Source organism: Rhinatrema bivittatum, chromosome 2 (assembly GCF_901001135.1).
Source record: "Rhinatrema bivittatum chromosome 2, aRhiBiv1.1, whole genome shotgun sequence".
In the NCBI taxonomy this organism is placed as follows: Eukaryota; Metazoa; Chordata; class Amphibia; order Gymnophiona; family Rhinatrematidae; genus Rhinatrema; species Rhinatrema bivittatum.
Genome location: NC_042616.1, coordinates 600,336,030 through 600,358,849, shown reverse-complemented (window position 1 = coordinate 600,358,849; position 22,820 = coordinate 600,336,030). Strand labels below are relative to the sequence as shown.

The 22,820-nt window shown below is 46.5% G+C and overlaps 1 protein-coding gene across 1 annotated transcript in view; it reads left to right on the top strand.

The window, feature by feature from the left end:
• The first annotated feature begins 7,395 nt into the window (after positions 1 to 7,395).
• TTC39C (tetratricopeptide repeat domain 39C) overlaps positions 7,396 to 22,820 on the top strand; it is a 184,433-nt gene continuing 169,008 nt past the window's right edge. Inside the window, exon 1 of the mRNA XM_029591144.1 lies at positions 7,396 to 8,346. Coding sequence (XP_029447004.1) covers positions 8,186 to 8,346 — 161 coding nt within the window. The 5' untranslated portion in view covers positions 7,396 to 8,185. The remainder of the gene's footprint in view (positions 8,347 to 22,820) is intronic.

The following is a 22,820-nucleotide window of genomic DNA, read 5'->3' as shown; positions in this document are numbered from 1 at the left end:
CCAGGTGGGGAGCAGCTTACTTTGTGGCAGAATTGGACATGGGAACGGCTGCTATGGTGTTCCACAACCCAGGAAAAGCTGCCACCCTCAGCCCAGGAGGAGTTCTTGTTGCTGCCAGGTCCCTACCCAGGGACAGAGATCACAGCTGTTGCCCACCAGGGAATAAAGAAGTGGTGAGATTAGGGAAGAGGCCAGAGAGAATGAGGAAGTGGAGGGGTGAGAGTAATCGGGAAGGCAATATAAAGGCAAAAAGTGTACAGAAGTTAAAAGCACTAAGAAATAAATAAATAAGCAAATCAAGGCAAAAGAAAGTAAAAAAGACGAGCAAACTAAAAAAAATACAATAGGAAAAATTAGGGAAAACTGTAGAAAAGAAAAATAACGTTGCGCAGGGTCAGTTCCTTTAAAATTTTGGTTGACACCTAACTTTTTTGAAAATTTTCCAGCCCTTACTATTGTGAAGAGCTGTGTGTCTGGGTGTGATGTGGAGTGTGTGTCTTTGTTTGGTGTACTCTGGTCTTTGTGATGTGGTCTCTCTGGGTGTGCTGTGTCTACCTGTGTTCTGTCTATGCTTCTCTCTATTTGTCTGGGGTGTGTCTGCTGTCTGGGGATGGTGCGTTTGTGTTTTTCTCTCTGGGGGCTGGGGGGTGCGATGTAGTAAACCTTCCGCGGGGTTTTTGCATGTGGTATTATGCATGTTTTCTCATGTAATTTTAAGCGTGTATGTAAGAACGCATTTAGCGAGGGGAAATAACGCATGCATAAACCCGCTCAAAAAGCTGTCGCTGGTTTAGCAAGAGCCCATGCTAATGCCATGGAAAGGAGGTAATTAACTATTCATGAGCAATGCAGAGAGCCGTGCTGATAATTTCGTTTTCTTTAGTGTAGACAGATGGACTCAGGACCAATGGGTATAGTGTACTCCTGATAGCAGTTAGGAGACGGAGTCAGATTTCAATCTGACGTCAGCCTACATATACCCGTGCAGGAAGCTTAGCTCTTCAGTATTCTCATCGAAAAGCAATTGTGGATATATGTTTGTTTTAATAATCAAGTTAGCCAAGTTAATCAAGTTAACTCGGACTAGCTAAATTGATTTCCAATTAGAACTCGCCAGTGCACTCAACCGAAAAATGCCGACACCCGGCAACTATGGGTGTCCTGAACTAGGGATAATACCTAGCTTACCCGTGCTTGTCTTGCTCTCGGGGATTGTCACCCGAGTTGTCCAGATGTTGGGGCAACTGTGGGCAGAATGCTGAGTCCATCTGTCTAACCTAAGGAAAACAAAATTATCAGGTAAGTAATTTCTCTATTTCCTAGCGTGTAGCAGATGGACTCAGGACCAATGGGATGTACAAAAGCTACTCCTGAACCGGGTGGGAGGCTGCCCGTGGCCCACTTAGTACTGCCCTTGCAAATGATGTGTCCTCCTGGGCCTGGACATCCAGGTGGTAGAACCTCGAGAAGGTGTGAATGGAGAACCACATCGCCGCCCAACAGATCTCGGCGGGTGACAGCATCTTGGTTTCTGCCCAGGACACTGCCTGGGCCCTTGTGAAATGGGCCTTGCCTTGTAGAGGCGGAGGCTTCCCTGCCTCTACATAGGCCGCCTTGATTACTTCTTTGATCCAGCGGGCTATCGTTGCCCGTGAGGCCGCTTCCCCTTGTTTCTTCCCGCTGTGAAGGACGAAGAGGTGGTCCGTCTTTCGTACGGATTCTGATCTTTCCAGGTATCGGACTAGGAGTCTGCCAACATTAAGATGGTGAAGAAGGCGTGAGTCTTCCGAGTCCTTATGTTCGTCTGGAGATGGCAGCGAAATGGTTTGGTTTAGATGGAAATGAGAAACCACCTTCGGTAGGAAGGAGGGACAGTGTGAAGCTGTATGGATCCCGGTGTGAATCTGAGGAACGGTTCCCGACAGGATAGTGCTTGAAGCTCGGAGATGCGACAGCTGAACATATTGCCACTAGGAATGCAGTCTTCAAGGTCAGGAGCCGTAGTGACAGACCGCATGTAGGTCTGAAGGAAGTTCCCGCTAGGAAGTCTATTACTAGGTTGAGATTCCATAGGAGCACCGGCCACTTTATTGGTGGTCGGATTTGCTTGACCCCTCTCAGGAAACAGGAAATGTCAGGATGTGATAATAGACTGATGCCGTCCACTTTGGCTCTGAAGCAGGCCAGTGCAGCCACCTGAACTTTGAGGGAGTTGAGAGACAACCCCTTCTTCAAGCTGTCCTGCAGAAATTCCAGGATCATGGGGATTTTGACTGTTCACAGAAGGATGTCGCGGTCCTCACACCAGACTTCGAATATTCTCCATATTCGTATGTAAGTTAGAAACGTGGAGAACTTGCATGCTCGGAGCAAGGTGTCAATCACTGCCTTAGAATATCTGCTATTCTTCAGGCGAGTTCTTTCAATGGCCAGACCGTAAGAGAGAATCGACTTGGGTCTTCGTGGAGGATCGGTCCTTACCAGAGAAGGTCCCTGTGTGGAGGTAGGCACAGAGGGTTCCCTGCAAGAAGTCTTCATATGTCTGCATACCATGGCCTTCTTGGCCAGTCAGGGGCTGCTATAAGTACTAGCCCCCTGTGGTGTTCTATCTTGTGGATGAACCCGCCCAGTAGTGGCCATGGGGGAAAGGCGTACAGCAGGTCTTCCTGTGGCCAGGTCTGGACGAGGGCATCGATTCCCTGGGATTGTGGTTCTCATCTGCGGCTGAAGAACTTGGGAATTGGACTGGGTTGCCAGAAGATCCATGGCTGGGGTTCCCCAGCGGTTTACTATCAACTGGAAGGCTGTGGTTGACAGTGTCCATTCCCCTGGGTCTAGACTCTCCCTGCTGAGGTAGTCCGCAGTGACGTTGTCTTTTCCTGCGATGTGGGCGGCTAAGATCCCTTGCAGGTTTGCTTCTGGCCACGCCATTAGGGGGTCTATTTCCAGGGACACCTGTTGGCTTCTGGTTCCTCCCTGGCGGTTGATGTAGGCAACTGTTATGGCGTTGTCCGACATGACTCTGACAGATTTGCCCCGGAGTCTGTGACTGAATTGTAGGCAGGCTAGTCTGACTGCTTGGGCTTCCAATCGGTTTATGTTCCATCCCGACTCTTCCTTGTCCCATTGCCCCTGGGCTGTCAGTTCCTGGCAGTGGGCTCCCCACCCTCGCAGGCTCACATCCGTGGTGAGCAAGATCCAGGTCGGTGGGGATAGTCTTACTCCCTTGCTCAGATGGTCTTCCTGTAGCCACCATTGGAGCTGGGTCCGAACCTCTGCCAGTAGCCGGAGGCGAATGGAGTAGTTCTGGGACATTGGGTTCCATCGTGACAGTAGGGAACGCTGTAGTGGGCGCATGTGGGCCCTTGCCCATGGAACGACTTCTAGGGTTGATGTCATGAGACCGAGAACTTGGAGGTAGTCCCATTCCTTGGGGCGAGCATAGTTCAACAGTTTTTGCAATTGGTCCATCAGTTTCCTTCTCCTTGTAGGGGGAAGAACTGCCCTGTCTTGTTTGGTGTTGAACCGGACTCCCAGGTACTCTAGCAATTGGGAGGGCTGCAGGCAGCTCTTGGCTATGTTGACAATCCACCCGAGATTATGCAATAGATTCTTGACTCTGGTGGTCACCTGGTGACTTTCCTCTGGAGATTTTGCCCTGATCAGCCAATCGTCCAGATATGGATGTACAATGATTCCTTCTTTCCTCAGCGTCGCCACCACTACCACGATTTTGGTGAACGTCCGAGGAGCAGTAGCTAGTCCGAAGGGAAGTGCCTGAAACTGGTAATGATGGTCCAGTATCGCGAAGCGTAAGATGTGCTGATGGTCGTGATGGACCAGGATGTGGAGATAGGCTTCGGATAGATCCAGTGAAGTCAGGAATTCTCCCGGTTGTACCGCCCTTATGACTGAGCGTAGGGTTTCCATGCGGAAGTGCGGTACCCTCAGGTAGCGATTGATGGACTTGAGGTCCAGGAAGGGCCAGAACGTTCCCTCCTTCTTGGGGACCAGTATTTTGTTGGTGCGTGGGTACTGAGGTTATCGCCTTTAGGCTGAGTAGTTTTGTCAGTGTGGTTTCCACTGCCGTCCTCTTGGAGAGGGCGTGGCACGGTGATCTCACAAATTTGTCTGGAGGGGTGCTGTGGAAGTCCAGATAGTATCCCTCTCGAATGCTGGTTAGGACCCACTTGTCCGACGTTATCTCGACTCATCTTTGGTAGAAGAGGGTAAGTCTGCCCCCTATGGCTTCTTCCTGTGGATGGGTGTTGATTCTCACTGTGGGGTGCGACCGGGGCCTTTACCTGAGCTGGCTCCCCTCTTGTTGTATCTGTTCCGAAAGGACTGGGTCCTGCCTGCGGGGCGAGATGCTTGCTATGTGTTTTGGTACTGTCTAAAATGCTGGGCTCCTCTGCCCTTGGGTCTTTGGAGAGAGGAGTGCTGAGTTCTTTTGTCCCTGTCCTCCGGTAACCGGGGTACTGGAGATTCACCCCAATTGTTGGCTAACTTCTCCAGTTTGCTTCCGAATAGGAGGGATCCTTTAAAAGGCATTCTCGTGAGCTTCATGTTGGAGGTCGCATCGGCTGATCAATTTCTGAGCCATAGTTGCCTTCTGGCTGCCACTGTGGATGAGATGCCCCTGGCTGAGGTGTGCACCAGATCAGAGATCGCATCCATGAGGAAAGATATTGCCGGTTCTAATGTTTCGGCGGAAGTGGTTGCGTCCCTGGAGAGGAGCAAGCAGACACGTGTCACAACGGCGCACCAGGAAGTGATCTGCAGGGTCAATGCTGCGACATCAAATGATTGTTTGAGGATGGATTCCTGACATCTATCCTGGGCATCCTTGAGTGCAGCTCCTCCTTCAACTGGGATGGCAGTGCGCTTAAAGATAGCGCAGACCATGGCGTCCACTTTTTGGAACCCTAGGAGTTCTTTGGCCGTGGGTTCCAGGGGGTATAGGGCTTCTAGGGCCCGTCCTCCATTGAAGCTGGCCTCCGGGGCATTCCATTCCAGGTCAATCAGTTGTTGTATGGCCTGCAGCATTAGAAAATAGCATGAGGCCTGACGGAGACCGACCAAAACTGGGTTTGTCTTTGGCTCTGCCGTGGTACTTGTGCCAGGAATGGCCAGCGTCTTCAGGCTCAGCGACACGAGATCTGGTAACTCTTCGTTGGAGAAGAATCGCATCGAGGTTCGGTATGGTTCTATCCCTGGAGGGATTTCCCCTTCCTCCAGGGAGTCAGGCTCTTCCCCCAAGGTGTCTGTGTCCCCTAGGGGGCGACTTTTGCCCAGCTGAGGCACTTCTCGGAGGGGGGCCGAGAGGGGCTTGGAAGGTCTTGCCCTTCTGGTGAAGACTGGCCGTATCGCAGGCAGTACTGATTGCGCCTGGACAAAGGTTCGCAGCCCTTTGAAGAATTCCACCCTGGAAAAGTCCCTGGGTCCACATTGAATCCAGTGGAGTTCCCTGAGGTGCCCATGTGAGGAGGGTCCGAGCCAGAGATACAGAGGTCCGGGATACTATCATTGGTGGAGCCGGATTCCTCTACTGGCTGAGGGGGGGCCTTGCTTCGGTTCCCCCAGAGTCTCTTCGCACTGCAGGCATAGGGCAGAGGCCACTTCAGGTTGCGCAGCTCTCAGGTGGCAGGCTGGGCAGAGGGCTTGTCTTTTGGCTTTCTTGGCCAGCGGTGCCATGATTTGTGTGTGTGGAGTGGCTCAAAACTTATCTGTGCGCGTAGGTGCGCGCGCCAGGAGACTTAGTTGTGCGCTCCAGGTGCGCCGACGCTGTGCGTGCAGGATGCCGGAAGATGTGCGTGCAGGCTGCTATTTGTGCGCTTAGCGTGGATGTGCGCGTCGCTGTGCGCACAGGCCTATATGTGCGCCCGGCACCGTTGTGTGCGCCGCTGTGCGCCCGGCACAGTTGTGCGCGTTGCTGTGCGCACGGCACAGATGCGCGCCGCTGTGCGCACAAGTCGTTTGTGCGCACAAGTCGTTTGTGCGCCTGGCTCGCCACTCTACGCACGGCTCAGTTACGCGGGCAATGCAGCAATCAAGGGGGGAATGGCGCCGACGACCACGTGGGCAAGATGGCGACCCCCCCCCCCCCCCCCCGGAGGAACTCCACGTGTGAGGACCCTCGTACCGGATCGGGGTCTAGCCCGGACGGGGCTGCTCAACTTGATTTAACAGACGCCGAACGGACGATCTGTGCGGCTAACCGAGCTTCGGAGACCGGAGACTTAAAGAAAGTTTTCTACCTTACCTTGTCTCAGCGCTTCCCGGTCTCGTGCCGGGCGGTCTCCGGCTGCGGGGGGAGAGGGAAAATACCTTCACCGCCGCTCTCGGTATCGCACCGGCTGCCTCTCAGCCATTCAGGGGCTAAATCCACGCTGGGAACCAGCTACCGGACCGAGGCTTACCTCTAAGGGATCACGGAAATATCCTGAGGAATTCTCGACTGGGGGAGGGACCCTTAGGTATCACCACAGGTGAAGCAGGGCTCGTCTTGTAGAGGTAAGATTTTCTTTCTTCTTTGGTTTGGATTTTCTAACACTGTGCAAGTGTGTGTAGTGTCCCTAACTGCTTAGGAGACGGAGAAATACTGAAGAGCTAAGCTTCCTGCACAGGTATATATAGGCTGACGTCAGATTAAAATCTGACTCCATCTCCCAACTGCTATCAGGAGTACACTATACCCATTGATCCTGAGTCCATCTGCTACACGCTAGGAAAGAGGGAATTAAGCAGTATTCCCTGATGCAGACTGCAACTGACCAGATAGCTGGCTAAAGCAGTATTTATCCAGTTAATTGGTGGTGATTGCCATCACTTACAGCCTGTCAGGGATGCCTCTCCTCTTTCCCAGAGTTAAAATGTGCAATAGACGTGTGCAACACACACATTTTACACTAAACGCGCCTTTTAAAATTCCCAATAGATTTTCCTGGCATTAGCATATTGCATCAGGAATAAAAAAAAAATTAATCTGGGCATTAAAAATGTGTGCTGCACATATTTTAATACCCAGGTTAATGAATGGAAGGGGGTGGGGCTGCTCACCTCTGGCCTAACGGTAAAAGCAGCAATTTCTTTGAGCAATCACTTCCATAGACAAAAGGTAAAGCTATGACATCACAAATCATAGCCCGATCTTTCCTTTATTTATTATCATTATTTATAATATATTTCCTTTATACTAAAAGCTCTGTTTCAGTTCCCTCTTCGTCTCCGGAAACTTGCATCATTGGTCAAGAGCTTTCCCAGCACGAACACATGGAGGAAGTGTGGGGGGTGTGTGTGGGGGTTGTTAGTCAGTGACGTCACCCCCACAACCATCTGCTGATGGATCGCTGCTGAAGCGGCTCGCGCGTAAGAACAAAACGGGCTTAGAGTCAACACGCATCCTACGTCATAGATGCCCTTGTCTTGCGGCTAAACAGCAGAGAGGGGAAGCCTGTAGTCCGGAAGGGGCGGGTGATGAGTGCGTGACGTAATAGCCAGGAGACGGAACTGAGATGGAGGGCAGGCTCTGCTCCAGTCCCGACAAATGCTTATTAGCGCGTGCTTGGGCGCTGCTGCCCGCGAGCTAGCGTACAATGTACAACAATTCATTCCGCGACACGGGAATCCTGTGAAGCGCAGCTCTCATTCTTGTTTGCCTCCTGGCCCCACCTCCGAGTTTTGTGCTCACGTTTGCCCCTTTCTCCTTCTTAAATGTATATGGCATAGGTACAGGCGGCTCGTCCTCTTCACCTGCCTTTGCAAGAGTTTAGCCCGGCCGGTTCACATCCGAAGGTCGGCCAGGCAGGCGGGAGCATTGACGAAAGCAATACTTTTTTTTTTCTTCCCCCTGCCGGTTTCAGTTGCGTTTTCCTCCCCTGCCTGCGGTGTAAAATCGCGCCGCCCATCTCCCGCCTCCCTCTTGCTAGGTGTAAGGAAAGTGCAATAGGGGGGAAACGACGCAGGCTGGCAGATCACAGCATGCGGCGGCGGTCGCCGACCTCCCAGGCGTGGGAAAACTCGCAGCCCTTCCTCCTCCTCCTCCCGCCCTGTGCACTGAGTTGCACCTCGCACTAGGATCGGGAAAGACAACTGTGAGCGCCGCGGCAGCGGCGGCTCCTCCTCCTCCTCACTTCTCCTGCCGGGGCTTCCCAGTCTCGCACACAAACCCACAGCGATCGGCAGTATGGCCGGCTCCGAACAGCTGCCCCCTTCCCCGCCGCCTTTGCTCGAGGAGCCGGAACCCGCGCTGTCCGCCGCTGACGACGTGGAGCTGGCCCTGGCCGGCATCAATATGCTGCTGAACAACGGCTTTAAGGAGTCGGACCAGCTCTTCAGAAAATACAGGTAAGGGCATCTGCCCCGGCTCAGCCGCGGGGCGGGCGGGGGAAGGGAGGCTGGAAATCAACAATCTGGGGCCCGGGCCCTTCCTGGGGACGGGGAACTGTGCTGTCACTCCCTCCTACCTTCATACGGCCTTTCGGGTGCGTGTATCTGTCCTCCCTCTTGGGTTTCCTTGTTGTCCCTCGTGGTTTCCTCCTTGTTTGCTGATGCTGCAGGGCAGCGACTGTGGTGCTGCGGACCTATTTGGCTTCTCTTTCTGGCAAGATGCTCAGCCAGAGCTAGGGACGGGGTCGTTTCAGAGCCCTCGGTATCCTGCTAAGTCATAACCGCCCCCTTAAAAAAAAAATAAAAAAAAAATGAAATAAAGAAAGAAATCACCACCCAGAATAAGAGTAAATGGCCTGAGATCTTCCTTGGTTTTAATGAAGGCCGAAGAGCGCTCTCCTGTCTGGCTTCCCTTCTGCTGAATGGGTTAAATCGATTGACCGCGGTCAGTGTCGCCCTTTGTGTTCCATGAATTGCTTGGGGGGGGGGGGGGAAAGAAATACCCATCTTGTTGCAATCGGAGCAGAGGAAGATTATGTGTGAAAATATTTTCAAGCTAACTTATGGTTTTGGTTTTCGAACAAAGGCAGGAATTGGTTACATAGGTTTTTTAAAATTAATATTTAATAGAACGCAGCGAATGAAATGTTCATTGTAACAATTTGTGCTTTTTAGCTAGTCGTAGTGTTTAAACTGACAGCTTGCCCGATGGGAGAAGGAAACAAGGTTGTTTTCAAAGTACCGGTTCATTCCACTTTGATGTAGCAGGACTTATCTGGCTAACTGCACTTGAAAGGAAATCTACAAATTTTCTAAGTAGCCATTCCAGCGGTGAGCAATGTTATACTGGTCAGTTGCACTAACAAATGAGACTGCTGAGATTGTATGAGGTCTGTTTGACCCTAACATATGAATTTGATTCTATGATCCCTTTCAGTGATCAGGTCCTTACTGTCGTTAGTATTGTGGCTCCATGATTGTCGACAGACTAAAAGGCACATAAGGGGGTTAGCATCATGTAATCTATGACTTTTCCTAAAACTCAAGGGTACTTATAGCTTGACTTGTTTTTTTTTTTGTTTGTTTTTGTTTTGTAAATTTGAAGGTAGAAAAAATATATAAAATAAATTATTTAGGGTCTGTGATGTTGCTTTGCTCTTTATTCCTATGATAATGCTATACCAACAAATATTAAACTAGGGAGTAATGTTAGTGGGATCATAAGTGGCTGGCATGAGGTGTCCAGGTGTTGGTCTTAAGTTGCATACAGCTGTTCTAACATCTGCTGTATATGCCACTGTCACTACAGTCTGTGTCTGCTCCACCGATATTTCATTTTTTTGCCCATTTTTAAAATACAAGCTGCTTGATTTTCTGTGTACTCTTTCTGTTCTTTACACATAGTAGTGTGTGATTCATAATAGTGGAGGCCTATGTAAGATCTTTAAAAACACATTAAGATTTATATTAATATCTGATACTTAATACAAATAAGAATGAAAGGTAAGATCTGACCTAGAGCTTTATTCACCCACCCTGTTTTTGTCCCCCAGGAACCAAATATCTTGGGTTTCCTAGGTGATAACCATATTAAAAAAGGATATCTAGGGGAGGAGAATGGTGTGCAGAAGTGTTTTTCACCACCTTGAATTCCTTTCCTTTCACTTTGCACCTCATGGCTCTTGTGGCATCTGCAACAGGGTAGTGAAAGCAGGGACCGAGTTGGGCACCTCTAGGTTAAAGCACTTTTAAGCTTCAACCCGTATCCTCTATTGTATTTCTTAATTATTACCACCTTTACTTCCTTCCAGCTACATAAGCTTCCAAGTTCTTTATCCTTGTTGAATGTAACTTTGCCTTATTCATTTCTTTTGTTTAATTTTCTTTTCTTTTTTTTTTAATTTTCTTTAATTTTCTTTAGTTATGCTACAGTTATACTCTTGTTAAATGTAAACCGATCCGATATGGTTATTACTATGAAGGTCGGTATAAAAAAGTGTTAAATAAATAAAATGCTCACAGGCACTACAGTGGGCCTGCCTGCCTCCAGGTATCAATGCTGGAGGTCCGAACTGTAAGCTTATGCTGGCTCAGTTCCCCACTCTTGCTACCTGCTGCCGATTGGTGGTTGGGGAAGAATAAAAAATGTTCAGAGATTGAGAGGGATAAAGGGTCCTGGAGGTGGATGGAGTGGAGGAGTAACCTAATGGTTAGAGCAGTGGGCTATGACCCAGGGAAACTAGGGTTCATATCCACTTTGATGTACACTTTGAAGTGTTGAAAAGCGGAATATAAAAAAAATCTAAAGAATTTAATTTATGTACCACCTGCAGAAAGCAGTGAACACCATAATCAAAATAACATTATCCATTAAAAGTCGGCAGCATTCCCACTGCCTCCTGACCTGGCACATGCTTTAAACTGCTCTCCATGTATGGATTTGCATGAAATTTGGTAGGAAAGCTGGACTTTGAATCTTTACTACCAGATTTCATCCAGATCTATTGGAGAGTGTCTTCTACTACTACTACTACTACTACGTTACTAGGTGTACACAGTGTTGTATAGATACAAATGAGAGGCAGACTCTGCTCTGCTGATTGTAACCTAGGCAATACGTGCAGACAAGACAAATACAAGGCTTTGGGTTCTTTTATTATTAAAGAAAAAAAAAAAGCTTCATTTGTGTGTGTGGTGTGGGGGGAACGGCCTGTAACTGAGTTTCAGCACTTTTCAGTTTTATGAGGCAGAGCGGCATGGGTGTTCTGTTCCAGGCCCTTCTCTACCAAGCAGCCTACAAGGAAAAAGAGAGAAGGAGCTTAACCTGGAGTGCAGAGAGCTGATCAAAATCCCTGCTCTCTAATCCATCCCCCCTTACCCCTTCCCTCTCCATTGTTCCCTTTTCCCCTCCTATTCTGTAGGGGGACAGTTTGTGAGTGAGGCATTCAGAAAGCTGAGGGGTGGGGGAAGTAAACGAGGGGCAGGAATAGAAAGGGTGAGTGAAGACAGCATGCAGTGCTACTCCCTCCTTTTCTTTTGCAAGGAGGCAAAGAGCAGACCATGTTTTTGCATTCTAGGTCCCCACCCCCACTTAAAGAGACTGAGTACAGCGGGCAGTGCACACCAATCTGCCCTTATTCTCCAAGGCTGAGTGCACCTATTTGATTCTGGCTCCAAGAGGAGGCCTGCGGCTTACTGGCTAAGAAGAGAGAGGAGGAGAGTTGCTGGAGAGGGCTCAAGGGTGAGACTTTTGAGGGCCCTAGGAGCACTGGGAAATTCATGGAGGGGTTGAGAATGGGAGGACCAGGATCTCCAGGGCAGAAAGAGAGAGGGGCCCCTATGTGAGTTCACACTGGCTCTTCTTCTGCTGCCTTGCACAGGTCACACTTGGTCTTGCTCTGCCTCTCTCTCAAACAATTCCACTTCCTTTTTGTCTACAAATTAAGCCCTGTGGAAAAAGATTAAAATCAACAAGGCCATGATCAGAGAGAACCAAGATTTTGCAATTTAAAAGCAGCTTCAAACAAGTGGATTTTTTTTTTTTAGGTATGATTTGTTTGTGAAATTCCTACAGAATGAAGAGCCAAAAATCTAAATATTGAAACATCAAGGAAAAATAATTCACTCAGAATAAAGAGAAAATGGTAATGAAAAAGTGAGGAGAAAAACATTTTCACACTTTTTTCATCATAGAGCCAAAATGTAAGCCACTCGTAAAACAATTGATAAACTACCACATTCAGGTAAAGGCATTAAAGAGATCCGGAATATAATTCAAAGGTGACTTGCAAATAATGGTATCATATAAAGTGCCTATTTTTAGTCTAAGAACGACAGTACTCAGTATGTACATATTATGAGCTCCTGTACTTAAGTGAAATCAAATCATTACATATATGTAATGAGTTCCATAGTGAGCTTTAGACCACAGTGGTGACAGAATACATTGCTATAGGTCAGTCCACCAAATGGCTCAAATAACTTTTTGAAAACCAAATTTCAGAAATGACATGCTCCCTGCAAACACACACACGCATCTTCTTTGTGAGCGGTCATGAGAGCACAGAATGGAAAGGATGACTGAGCATGCACACAGGGCAGAGATGTCAGCAAGCGGAGTATATAAGACCAGATGATGTGCCACCGAGTAGCTCTTGCCACATCAGCATATCAAAGCTTTAGTGGCTGTAGTGGAGAGTAGGATGGTCACTAGACCAGGAACGCATTTGTGGCAGGTCTCTGAAATAGTTCAAAAGACCCCTGAAATGAATATACCTTAACCAGCATCCTGTGAAAAAAGTACCATTGCTCTCTTACTGCTCACTGCCAACCTCCCAGCACGTTTTAGGAGCATCTGCAACCTGTGTGTGTACCCAAAACTTCACATGCAGCTTTTTATTTTTATTTTATTTATTTTTTTAACTGGAGAACATTTGATCTTACTGGAGAGTAGAGAAGGACACTTGATGGCATGCTGCCAGTGTCCCAGTCCGTATGCAGAAGGATGCAGGTGGGCATCCCCCGATTCAGTTACAGAATGAGCAGTACCACATGACGCCGGTGTTTTTATAGTGTGCGGTGCTGCAAGGTCATTTAAAGGGGCCATGTCTAGTATTGCTGAGCGCTCACTGTAGAAATATATTTGCCATATTGTTTTTTCCAGTAACGTGCAGCTTTTATAAAAAATGACAGGCAGAGTGAATAGCTGCCGTTGCTCTTCTGGTATAAAATGTCAAGTTCTTTCTGCAAGGTGTGTTTGCTTATATGTTTTGCTATATGCTGTATTCCAGTACAAAGAGGAAACAGTTGGAGGTGTGAGGGGCTTTCAGTATTGCAGTTCACATTCCTGATGTGGTGGCCTGGTTTCTTGGGTGCTGCCAACTGTATGTAGTATATATCCAGGTTTAGCCCCTTATATAAGCACATGGCTGCTGGATGGAGTCCTGTAGAGCAGGTATGGCAGAGATGTGGCCCTTATGAGGCTGCATTTATCACGGCCCTCTCTGTTCTATCTTACTCTGTTGGATGCAGAGGAGGTGAACAATGAATAATCTTGTGTAAGGGAAAGGTATCATTTGCTGTCTGAGGTATCATTGTTAAGTCTTTTCTAGTAGGCAGTGCTGTCATTCTGTTAAGGAGAATGTAGATTGCATAGATGGGCCAGTGCTTTTTGTTATTTTTCAGATGTTAGCCTTCATGCTTTTTATCTTACTAAGGCATCCTAGGTGTGTGTTTTTTCTCAAGGCAAATAGCTTTTGTGCTGCTTTCTCTGCCATTGTTTCCTGCAGAGGAAGTCTGCTTAAGCGTTTGAGAGCCTATGTAAATGAGGCTGAGCAGTGACTGAAATGTGTGGGTGAGCATTTTTGGCTTTTTTTTGCCTGTACTTTGCACTAACGTCACACCATGAGCCTGCTCCGTGGCCTTTCTTCACCCTTTTCCAACAAGAGTGACTTTGCACGGTTGAAAAAGAAGCATGAATTTCATGTCCGGTGTAAGGAATCTGCTCATACATGCTACACTGGAGAGCAGGGGATGGCAGGCCTAAAACCCTGCCCGAAGGGGCATGGGACCAAGAAATACCTGGACTTGACCAACATTACTCAAATAATGATTTTATTTATGAAATTGTAACCGAACCTTATTGGCACCTGTTAGAATGTACGATATCCTACATTTACTAACCTTAGTCTATGTGCCTATTTGTAAACCGTTGCGATGGTATATAACTTAGCGACGGTATAGAAAAGTTTTTAAATAAAAATAAATAAATGAGTATTGTTAAGTGTGATATGACTTTCTGGTTTTCTTAGTTTTTGTATCATATATATTGTTTTAAAAGCTTAATAAAATTTAAATTAAAAAAAGGGGGCGTGTTATTTCCTAGTTGTGCAGGGTTTTTGACACGTTTTCAGACACAGGATTTAATTTTTATTTGCCAAAAAAATTTCTCGGTCCTGAGCAGGGTTGAATTGAGCCTTTAATGATTCTCTTATTTTTTTTTTTTCCAAGAACAATAAAAAAAAAAAAGACCAATGCATAAGGTGCGCTCAGTATGCAGTTCTGCGCACAAAAAAAAAATGTGCGTTATCAATGTGAGTTTTAAGTTTGCAGCCTCACATGGAAATTCCATGCAAATGATGGCATTGGCTATTATCCCCAATGCAGAGAGGTGCACTGACTTCCCTTGTATTTCCTTAGTGCAGGACATTTTGCGAGGTGGATTAAAGTTTCAGGGGGCTAATGTTAGTCTACGGGTGGAAGGTGGAGTTCTGCTGTCGGCACCTGTTCTCAGTATTTTATGCACAGAGAACCTGCTTTCTGCACAAAAAGCAGGTTTTCCATGCATAAAATAGGATTTATGTGCACAAAGTGATTTAAATGTAACTTTTGTTTTAAATCATACTTTATGCACGGAAGACATGATTTGTGCACAGCATAAATCATGTTTTGCTGTGCACCAAGTCTTTTCCTTACACATATTTCTGCTTTGTCAGGCTGATGCAATATAAAGTGCGAAAAAACCTGCAACCAAACTGGGTGCATTTTTTTTTTTTTTCCAGCGCGCGCACACATCCTCCTTTGCTGGGTGCCCAATGCAATAGCTAAATGAGATGCCACGCTAAAAGGGACACGCAATGGGCGCTCAGGAAAAGTGGCTGGGCACCCACCACAATCGGCCAGGGCTCCCTCCTCACCCCCGTCGGGGCTCTACCCAGTCGGTCCTTTTCACTGACATTTGTCAGTGAACGGACCAAGCTCCTTTCAGGACAGCTTTCTGAAAGGGGATTGGTCCCTTCACTGATGTGACAGTGAATGGACCAATCGGCAGTTAGTGAAGGAGTGAATATTTAATATTAAGTGCCCAACACTTAATAATTTAGTCACTCCTTCACTTACCCCGCTACAGCCCCAAGACCTCGCTCCTGGGCGGCTGCTTCTCATGCTACTCTGGTCCTCTAAGCAGGAGCAGGCAGCTTTTAGCTTAGCTATTGCGGTTCGGCTTCCTGCCCCAGCCGCCGGCATTACCCTCTCTCTCAACCTTGAAATTTAGGAGCCGATCTCCTTTTCTTTGCGCTATCCTGCAGCCCTGGTGAGGGTTGCTTGATTTTAAACAATCATTAATGCTCCCTTGACTCATGGCAAGACTTAACACCAGCTCCGGAGTGGCATTAAATTTGCCATGTTAGGGTGCGTTAGCCAAGCGGTGATTTTCTACATCGGGGGTAATAGCTAATAGCCTTATCTACGTGGCATTTACACGTGATGAGAGCTATTGGCACCCACCTGTTTGGATGCGCTAATCCCATTATTGCATGGGGAGTTATTCTAAGCTGGGCGCAATGCTGGGTGCACTATATTGCAATGGCCCATGTATTGGGAGTTTTAATAAAAAAAAAATTAGCTTGTGTGCTGAATTTCAATTCCCAATTTTAATGCTCAGCTTTTTTTGCCTCTGCCCTGCAAGAGAGAGAGTGAGCAGGGATTCTGTTTCCTCAAAGCTTTAGTTCTTTGGGGCTGTGCTGTGATAATTCCTCTTCCCTTCCATTCGATGGGCCTGTCTCTGTCATGGGGCATCTAACCACAGTCGCGTCACAGAAAAGCTCGCTCCTGTGGGAATCGACGCTCCTTGCAGCGTCTTTGTCTCCAGTCGCGTTGCTTGCCGAGTGCTCAAACGCTGGATGCTATAATTTTTATGTCTTTTTTTGTTTGTTTGTTTGTTTTTTATTCTATTGTTCCTCAACAGCTGCGTGTTCAAAAGAAAAAGCAGACTTGCAGGTGTCGGAGTACATTTAGAATATGAAGACTTTAATGATCAGAGAGCGCACCCAAACTTCAGTTTGTTTTTATCAGAACACGTTTTATTTACCTAGTTTTAATCTGAAGTAAAGAAAGCCATAGTCATTGATTGCCTGGTTGCTTGCAGCAGCTCAAGGGTAGATTACATCAAGAGCTAGAACATTATGTGGCAAAGGGTTTGTGACGGTGGCACATTTGCCTCTTATGTACAATTGATGTTTATTTTCAGATCTATTTTCCTTAAAATAAAAACTGAAAAGGAGAAAGGAATGAAAAAAAGAAAAACTTTTGATCTCTTTACATTTCATTCTTTCCCCCGTGCCCTTTTTTTCTGTCGTGCTTTCTGTTTCCCAACGATGCCTCTTCTCTTACCGGCTCCACTTCTAGCCTTGCCCCCTTCCCTTTCTCCTTCTTGTTCTCCAGACTCGCCCCTCCAACCTCTCATTGCTCCACCCTCCCACCTGCCTTTTCTTCTGCCTCTCCTTTTAACCTTTTCCCTAAGCCTCCCTCCTCTCCTCAGACTTTCATCCATTTTTATCTTCTTAGAACAATCCCGCCCCACTGGGCCCATTGTTGCTCTGGCCCACTGTCGGGCCGATACAGAAAACCTCGCGGGAGAGCAGACGCGCGCCCAGGCCACTCTCCTGGGCGCGCGATTCAGGAAGCCCAGGTATGCAAATTAGGGCCCGCAGTAAAAAGGCGGCGCTAGGGACACTAGCGCGTCCCTAGCGCCTCCTTTTTGACAGAAGCAGTGGCTGCAGATGCTTAATTTTACTGGCATCAGTTGTCGAACCCGCTGACAGCCACGGGTTCGGAAAATGGATGCCGGCAAAATTGAGTGTCCGTCTTCCAACCTGCGGGCCAATTTTTTATTTTTTTTATTTTTAGATTTTTTTTTTTTTTTTTTTAATCTTTGGGACCTCCGACTTAATATCGCTATGATATTAAGTCGGAGGGTGTACAGAAAAGCAGTTTTTTCTGCTTTTCTGTACACTTTCCCGATGCCGGCCGAAATTAACGCCTGCCTTTGGGCAGGCGTTAATTTGTGAAAGTAAAATGTGTGGCTTCGCTGCACATTTTACTTTTTGAATTGCGCAGGAATAACTAATAGGTCCATCAACATGCATCTGCATGTTTCGGGGGGGGGGGGGGGGGGTTGGCCGAGCGTTTCCACATGCTACTATCCCTTACTGTGTAAGGGGTAAAAATAGCGGTTGGAAAACGGGATCTAATGGTGCACTCGGCTGAGCACACAATACTGAATCGGCCCGTGTGTTTTCCCGCCTGCTTCTGATGCTGCAGAAGTGTGCATTGGGAAGCAGGGACAGCAGATGGTTAGCCACCAGGCCCTTACCCAGTGTGGCAGAAGGAGATCAGCCACTACAAGGAAAGAGAGCATTCTATTCCATTTATCCCCTTCCAATCTATCTCATGCACATTCATTGTGTATATCCTGAAAACCTGACTGGCTAAGTGTGCCCAGAGGACTGGGTTGAGAAGCACTGTTATTCTAAAGACACAGAGGACTCAAAGGTACTTCAGTCTTAGCAAGAAAATCAAACAACTGCTTAGGGTACCAAAATATATAATACCAGATCATTTTTTGAAGGTGTGGATAAGGGTGAGATGGTTAATATACCTGGATTTTCAGAAAGCATTTGATAAAGCCCTGCGGGAGACTCCTCAAGAAATTGCAAAGTCATGAGATAGAAGGCAATGTCTTATTGCGGATTGGTAACTGGTTATAAGAGAGGAATACCCCAGGAATCTATTCCGGGTCCAGTGTTTCACATATTCTTTAAAGATCTAGAAAAAGGAGCAATGAGCGATGTGATCAGATTTGCAGATGACACACAGTTCAAAGTAATTAAAATACAAGCTGATTGTAAGAACTTGCAGGAGGATATTGTGAGACTGGGGAACTGGGCATCTAAATGGCAGAGGAAATTTAATGTGGACAAGTGCAAAGTAGCATGCATAGGGAAAAATAATCCTAGCTATATCTACACTATGCTAGGTTCCACGTTAGGAGACACCACCCTGGAAAAATATCTTGGAGTTGTCGTGGGCAATACACTGAAATCCTCAGCTTGGTGCAGCAGCCAAAAATGCAAATAGAATGTTAGGAATTATTGGAAAAAGAATAGAAAACAAAACCGGGGCTATAATAATGCCTCTGTTTTGATTTATAATATGGCCACACCTTAAGAATTACATGCAATTCTGGTGGTCTGTAAGGTATTTTAACTTGACGAAGTGGATTCTGTCCTCAAAAGCTCATGCCTCAATAAATGGGTTAGTCTTTAAGATGCTATCCACCTCTTGTCATTATTTGCTACAATATACTAACCCTCTGAAGATCTTAATTTGACATGGTTTATCTGGCATTTAAATCAGATAAAATAAGGTCCAAAGAGAGCAGAATGTCTATACTGTTTCTCAATAAAAGTTTTATGGTAGCAGCATAAGCACACAGTGACTTTAATAAGGTAGCTATTGTTTTAAGTTTGTGGTTTTAACAGAGCAAAGTACTCTTGTTACAGAGGTTATGCCAAGTCCTGCTAATTTTTCTCTGTTAACTTGTGCTTGTCAAATGCAATGCCAATTAAACTATTCCAGCTGAAGTAGTAATTAAGCCAGTCTCACCCTTTGCAGCAGTAATAGGGTCGCACGCCTGGAGAATCAGGCAACAGAGGGTTTTCAACTGTGTCTCGGCCAGGCAAATGACAGGTTATCACCACTTTCTCAGGGCAGCACCCATAATGCTTATAGATATCTCTGTAAGCTATCTAGGCAGGGAGGGGCAGAGATGTCTTGGTTTGCCATGGTTTAGTTAAGGATCATTGGCAAGTATCGCTAGGCAGCTAACAGTTAACAGAGCCGGGCTGAGCTGTAAGCCCAGTTTTGAAACTTAACTAGAGCTTCTTGAAAATTCTCGGGTACCAAATTCATGGGTATGGCAGCAGTGAGATTATAGAGTCCTGAAATCTGTAAAGTCCAAAGTCTTTCTTTCTTTGATCAGGATTTCATACATATGCATAGGGTCCAAGTGTTTCTTGATTGGATGTTACCAAAGTCTACTGGCATAGGATTGGTAGACTTCAGATATGACTTCAACTTAGCTGGTATGTATAAGCATACTCGCATGAAGATGATGTGCATGAGGAGACATTTGTTGAACAACTTACTTCATGGCTGGATAGAAGGTTTCCTCCAAGGTCATGACTTCAGTAGTACTAGCAGAATTGTAAAGTGAAGATAGATGCTGGTGTGAAGAATGATACCAGTTGTCACAATCATTAAAACTGCAGGGCCATCATGTGGCTGGACACCATCTTTGTGTGGCATAGTCCTGTAGGTTGGTTTAGTTTGTGTTGCTCAGGCTTAAGATTTTGCACACACCTGACAAAAGTTACCAGAACTAGAAGAGGTACAGAGAAGGGCAAGAAGAATGATGATTGTGATGGATCGTCTCCCTTATGGAGACAGGATAAACAGATTAGAGCTCTTCAGCTTGGAGAAGAGATGATAGGATATTAAAGAGGATTTAATAGAATTGTGTAGTCTGGAATAGGTTAATGGGGAATGGTTAGTTATACTATCACATAATACTAGGACTAGGGGACATTCAAACTGGTTTAAGAGGTCTTTTTTTTTTTTCCCCCAGGCACAACTAAAGCTGTATTGCTAGAAAATGTGGTTATGATTAGTTATGTAGCTGGATTCAAAAATGTTTTGGACAAGTTTCTGGAGAACTGGAGAAATGCTCCTGCTGCCTCCATTCGTGTCCACCCTACCCCTGTCTTTGCCAGTGGGAGGCAGCCAGTGCACCTCCTGCAGTTGCCTCACCTCCTGCCGGCTGAATGCCTCCCAGCTTCCACAGCTTTCCTGTATGGCAGGCTCCTTTCATCCTTTTGCTGCAGCAAAAAAAATTAACCCCCCCCCCCAAAACATTCCATTCCACTCGTTATTTTATAGACCTCTATCATATCTCTCCTCAGCTGTCTCTTCACCAAGCTGAAGAGTCCTAGGCTCTTTAGCCTTTCCTCACAAGGGAATCGTTCCATCCCCTTTATCATTTTGGTTGCCCTTCTCTGTGTATCTTTTATAATTCTGCTATATCTTTTTTTTAGATGTGGTGACCAGAACTGCCCACAATACTCAAGATGAGGTCACAGCATGGAGTGATACAGAGGCATTATGATATTCTCTGTTTTATTCTCCATTCCTTTCCTGATACAATGATAGGAATTACCGTATTTTTCGCTCCAAAAGACGCACTTTTTTCCCCCCAAAAGTGGGGGGGAAAATGTATGTGCGTCTTATGGAGCGAATATAAAAAACTAAAAATCTAAACCACCACCCCCCCCCCCCCCAAGACCTGCCAAAAGTCCCTGGTGGTCCAGCGGGGGGTCCGGGAGCGATCTCCTGGACTTGGGCCGTCGGCTGCCAGTAATCAAAATGGCGCCGATGGCCCTTTGCCCGCACTATGACACAGGGGCTACCGCTGCCATTGGTCGGCCCCAGTGACATAGTAAGGGCAAAGGGCCATCGGCGCCATTTAGATTACTGGCAGCCGACGGCCCAAGTCCAGGAGATCGCTCCTGGACTGCTCCTGGACCCCCGCTTGGGGGGGGGGAGGGGTCAGGAGGGTGGGGGGTTGTAGTTAATTAATTTGGCAGGTCTTGGGGGTGGGGGTTGCTAATTAATTTAAAGGGTTGGGATGCGGTTTTGTTTTGGGGGGGGGGCGTTTCCCAGAGAAAGATAAGTTTTCTGATCTGGGGAGTGGATCGAAATGGCCCTCCCCAGACCCGAAAACAAAATGGGGAGAAAAAAAAATGTTATGCACTCCCTTAATTTGCTCCATAAGGCGCACAGACGCCCGGGGACAGAGCCGGTTTAGCACAATTTTTTTTTTTTTTTAATTTTCCCCCTTGGAATCCTAGGTGCGTCTTATGGAGCGAAAAATACGGTATTTGTTTTCTTGGCCGCTGCTGTTGCACTCTGAGCAGAAGCTTTGAACGTATTATCAGCAATGACACCTAGAGCCTCCCTAAGGAGGTGGTGGAGATGAGGACAGTAGCAAGAGTTCAAGAAGACATGGGCCAAGCATAGAGGATCTCTGAGGGAGAGGAAGGAACTATAGAAGCTGACTAGGAGATATAATGCAGTAACATAGACCCAGATTTAGGCATAGGCAACTGCCTAAGGTGCCAAAAAATATTGAAGGTGTCAAAAATTCAGGCCAAAGAGGAGCTGGCTTCCACTTCTAGGGCAGTGTGCCAGCCCAGCTTCAAAAAAAGTGTCACTGTGGCACTCTGCGAATGGGTGGCAAAATGTTAAATGAGCCCTGTAATAACATTTATTTAAGTTATTTCTATACAATATGCTCCCACAATCTCAACATACATAATTAAAATGCATAATAGTACTTATACACAGCATAAAAAAACGAAACACTTACATGCCAACACAGTCTGCATCAGTGTTGCCATTTGACTCAGCTTATATTACAAATGATCTTTTCCTATACGCTGTCCTACTAGCTTAATTGGAAAGTAATCAGCGGTTCCATTTAGCTCAGCTGCATTGCTTAATAAAGCTCTAACATGCTAGCTTTCTCAGATACTTATTTCAAACTCCTACTGGAAAAGCCATGTTTTTAAAGCTTTCTTGAACGCTTTTAAGGTCTGTCGTCATCTTTATTTATTCTGGCACAGTGTTCCGGAGAATTGGGCTGGCTTCCGAAAAGCATGGTCTCTGGTTTCTTGCAGGTGAGCTTGGTGTATTGTGGGTATTTCTAGCAAGCCTTTGTTTTGAGAGCACAAAGCACGTGATGGAGTATATGTTGGCAATATTGCACCCAGCCAAGGAATTTGTATTTATTAATTTGTGTAACAGTTAAATGTTTTGTATTTTATTTTGTCTTGAATAGGAAGCTAGTGCAGACAAATACTGTATTTATATGATCATATTTTCTGTGTCTAGTTAATATGATGACAGATAAAGACCAAAGTGATCCATCCAGTCTTGCCTAGCAAGCTGTCTAGCTTTGTAACTTTTGCTCTGTGTGAGTTACACCCATGCTGAAATGCTACACCAAATGTCACCACCATAAGGTATCCTATTTCTCCTTTTCCTTCCTATAGCTACTAAGGATCCTTTGGAATTCTTTGCTGTTCAGGTCTTCATCACCTATGGGATGGGCAGACTAGATGGGCCATGTGCTCTTTTATCTGTCATGTTCTCTGTTTCTTTAGAACAGGCCAATGCTTTTCATACAACTTAAAATGTGGCGAAAGGATAGCAGTTGCTTTAACTTTCCACGGCCTCTCTGTTCTGAGCTCCAGTTGGGGTGCTGGCTTCTGATGGTGTGAAAGGCTGTCCTTTAATGTATGGATGTTAATTCACCCTCTTTCCCCCCCTTTAGCCAGCAGGGTCTGTGCTACCTTATATTAGACAAAGAGGCACACATGAGTTGAATCAGGCTGAGGATGCAGTAGAAGAGGTTAGTTGAAAGTGTTTGGGCTGGATTGAATTCGGGAGAGATAGATGGGGGGGGGGGGGTTGAGATAAAGGGGCAGCAGCTGCTGAAGAGAATACAAAAGAAAGATGTCAGGTGTCGCTGCCTGATA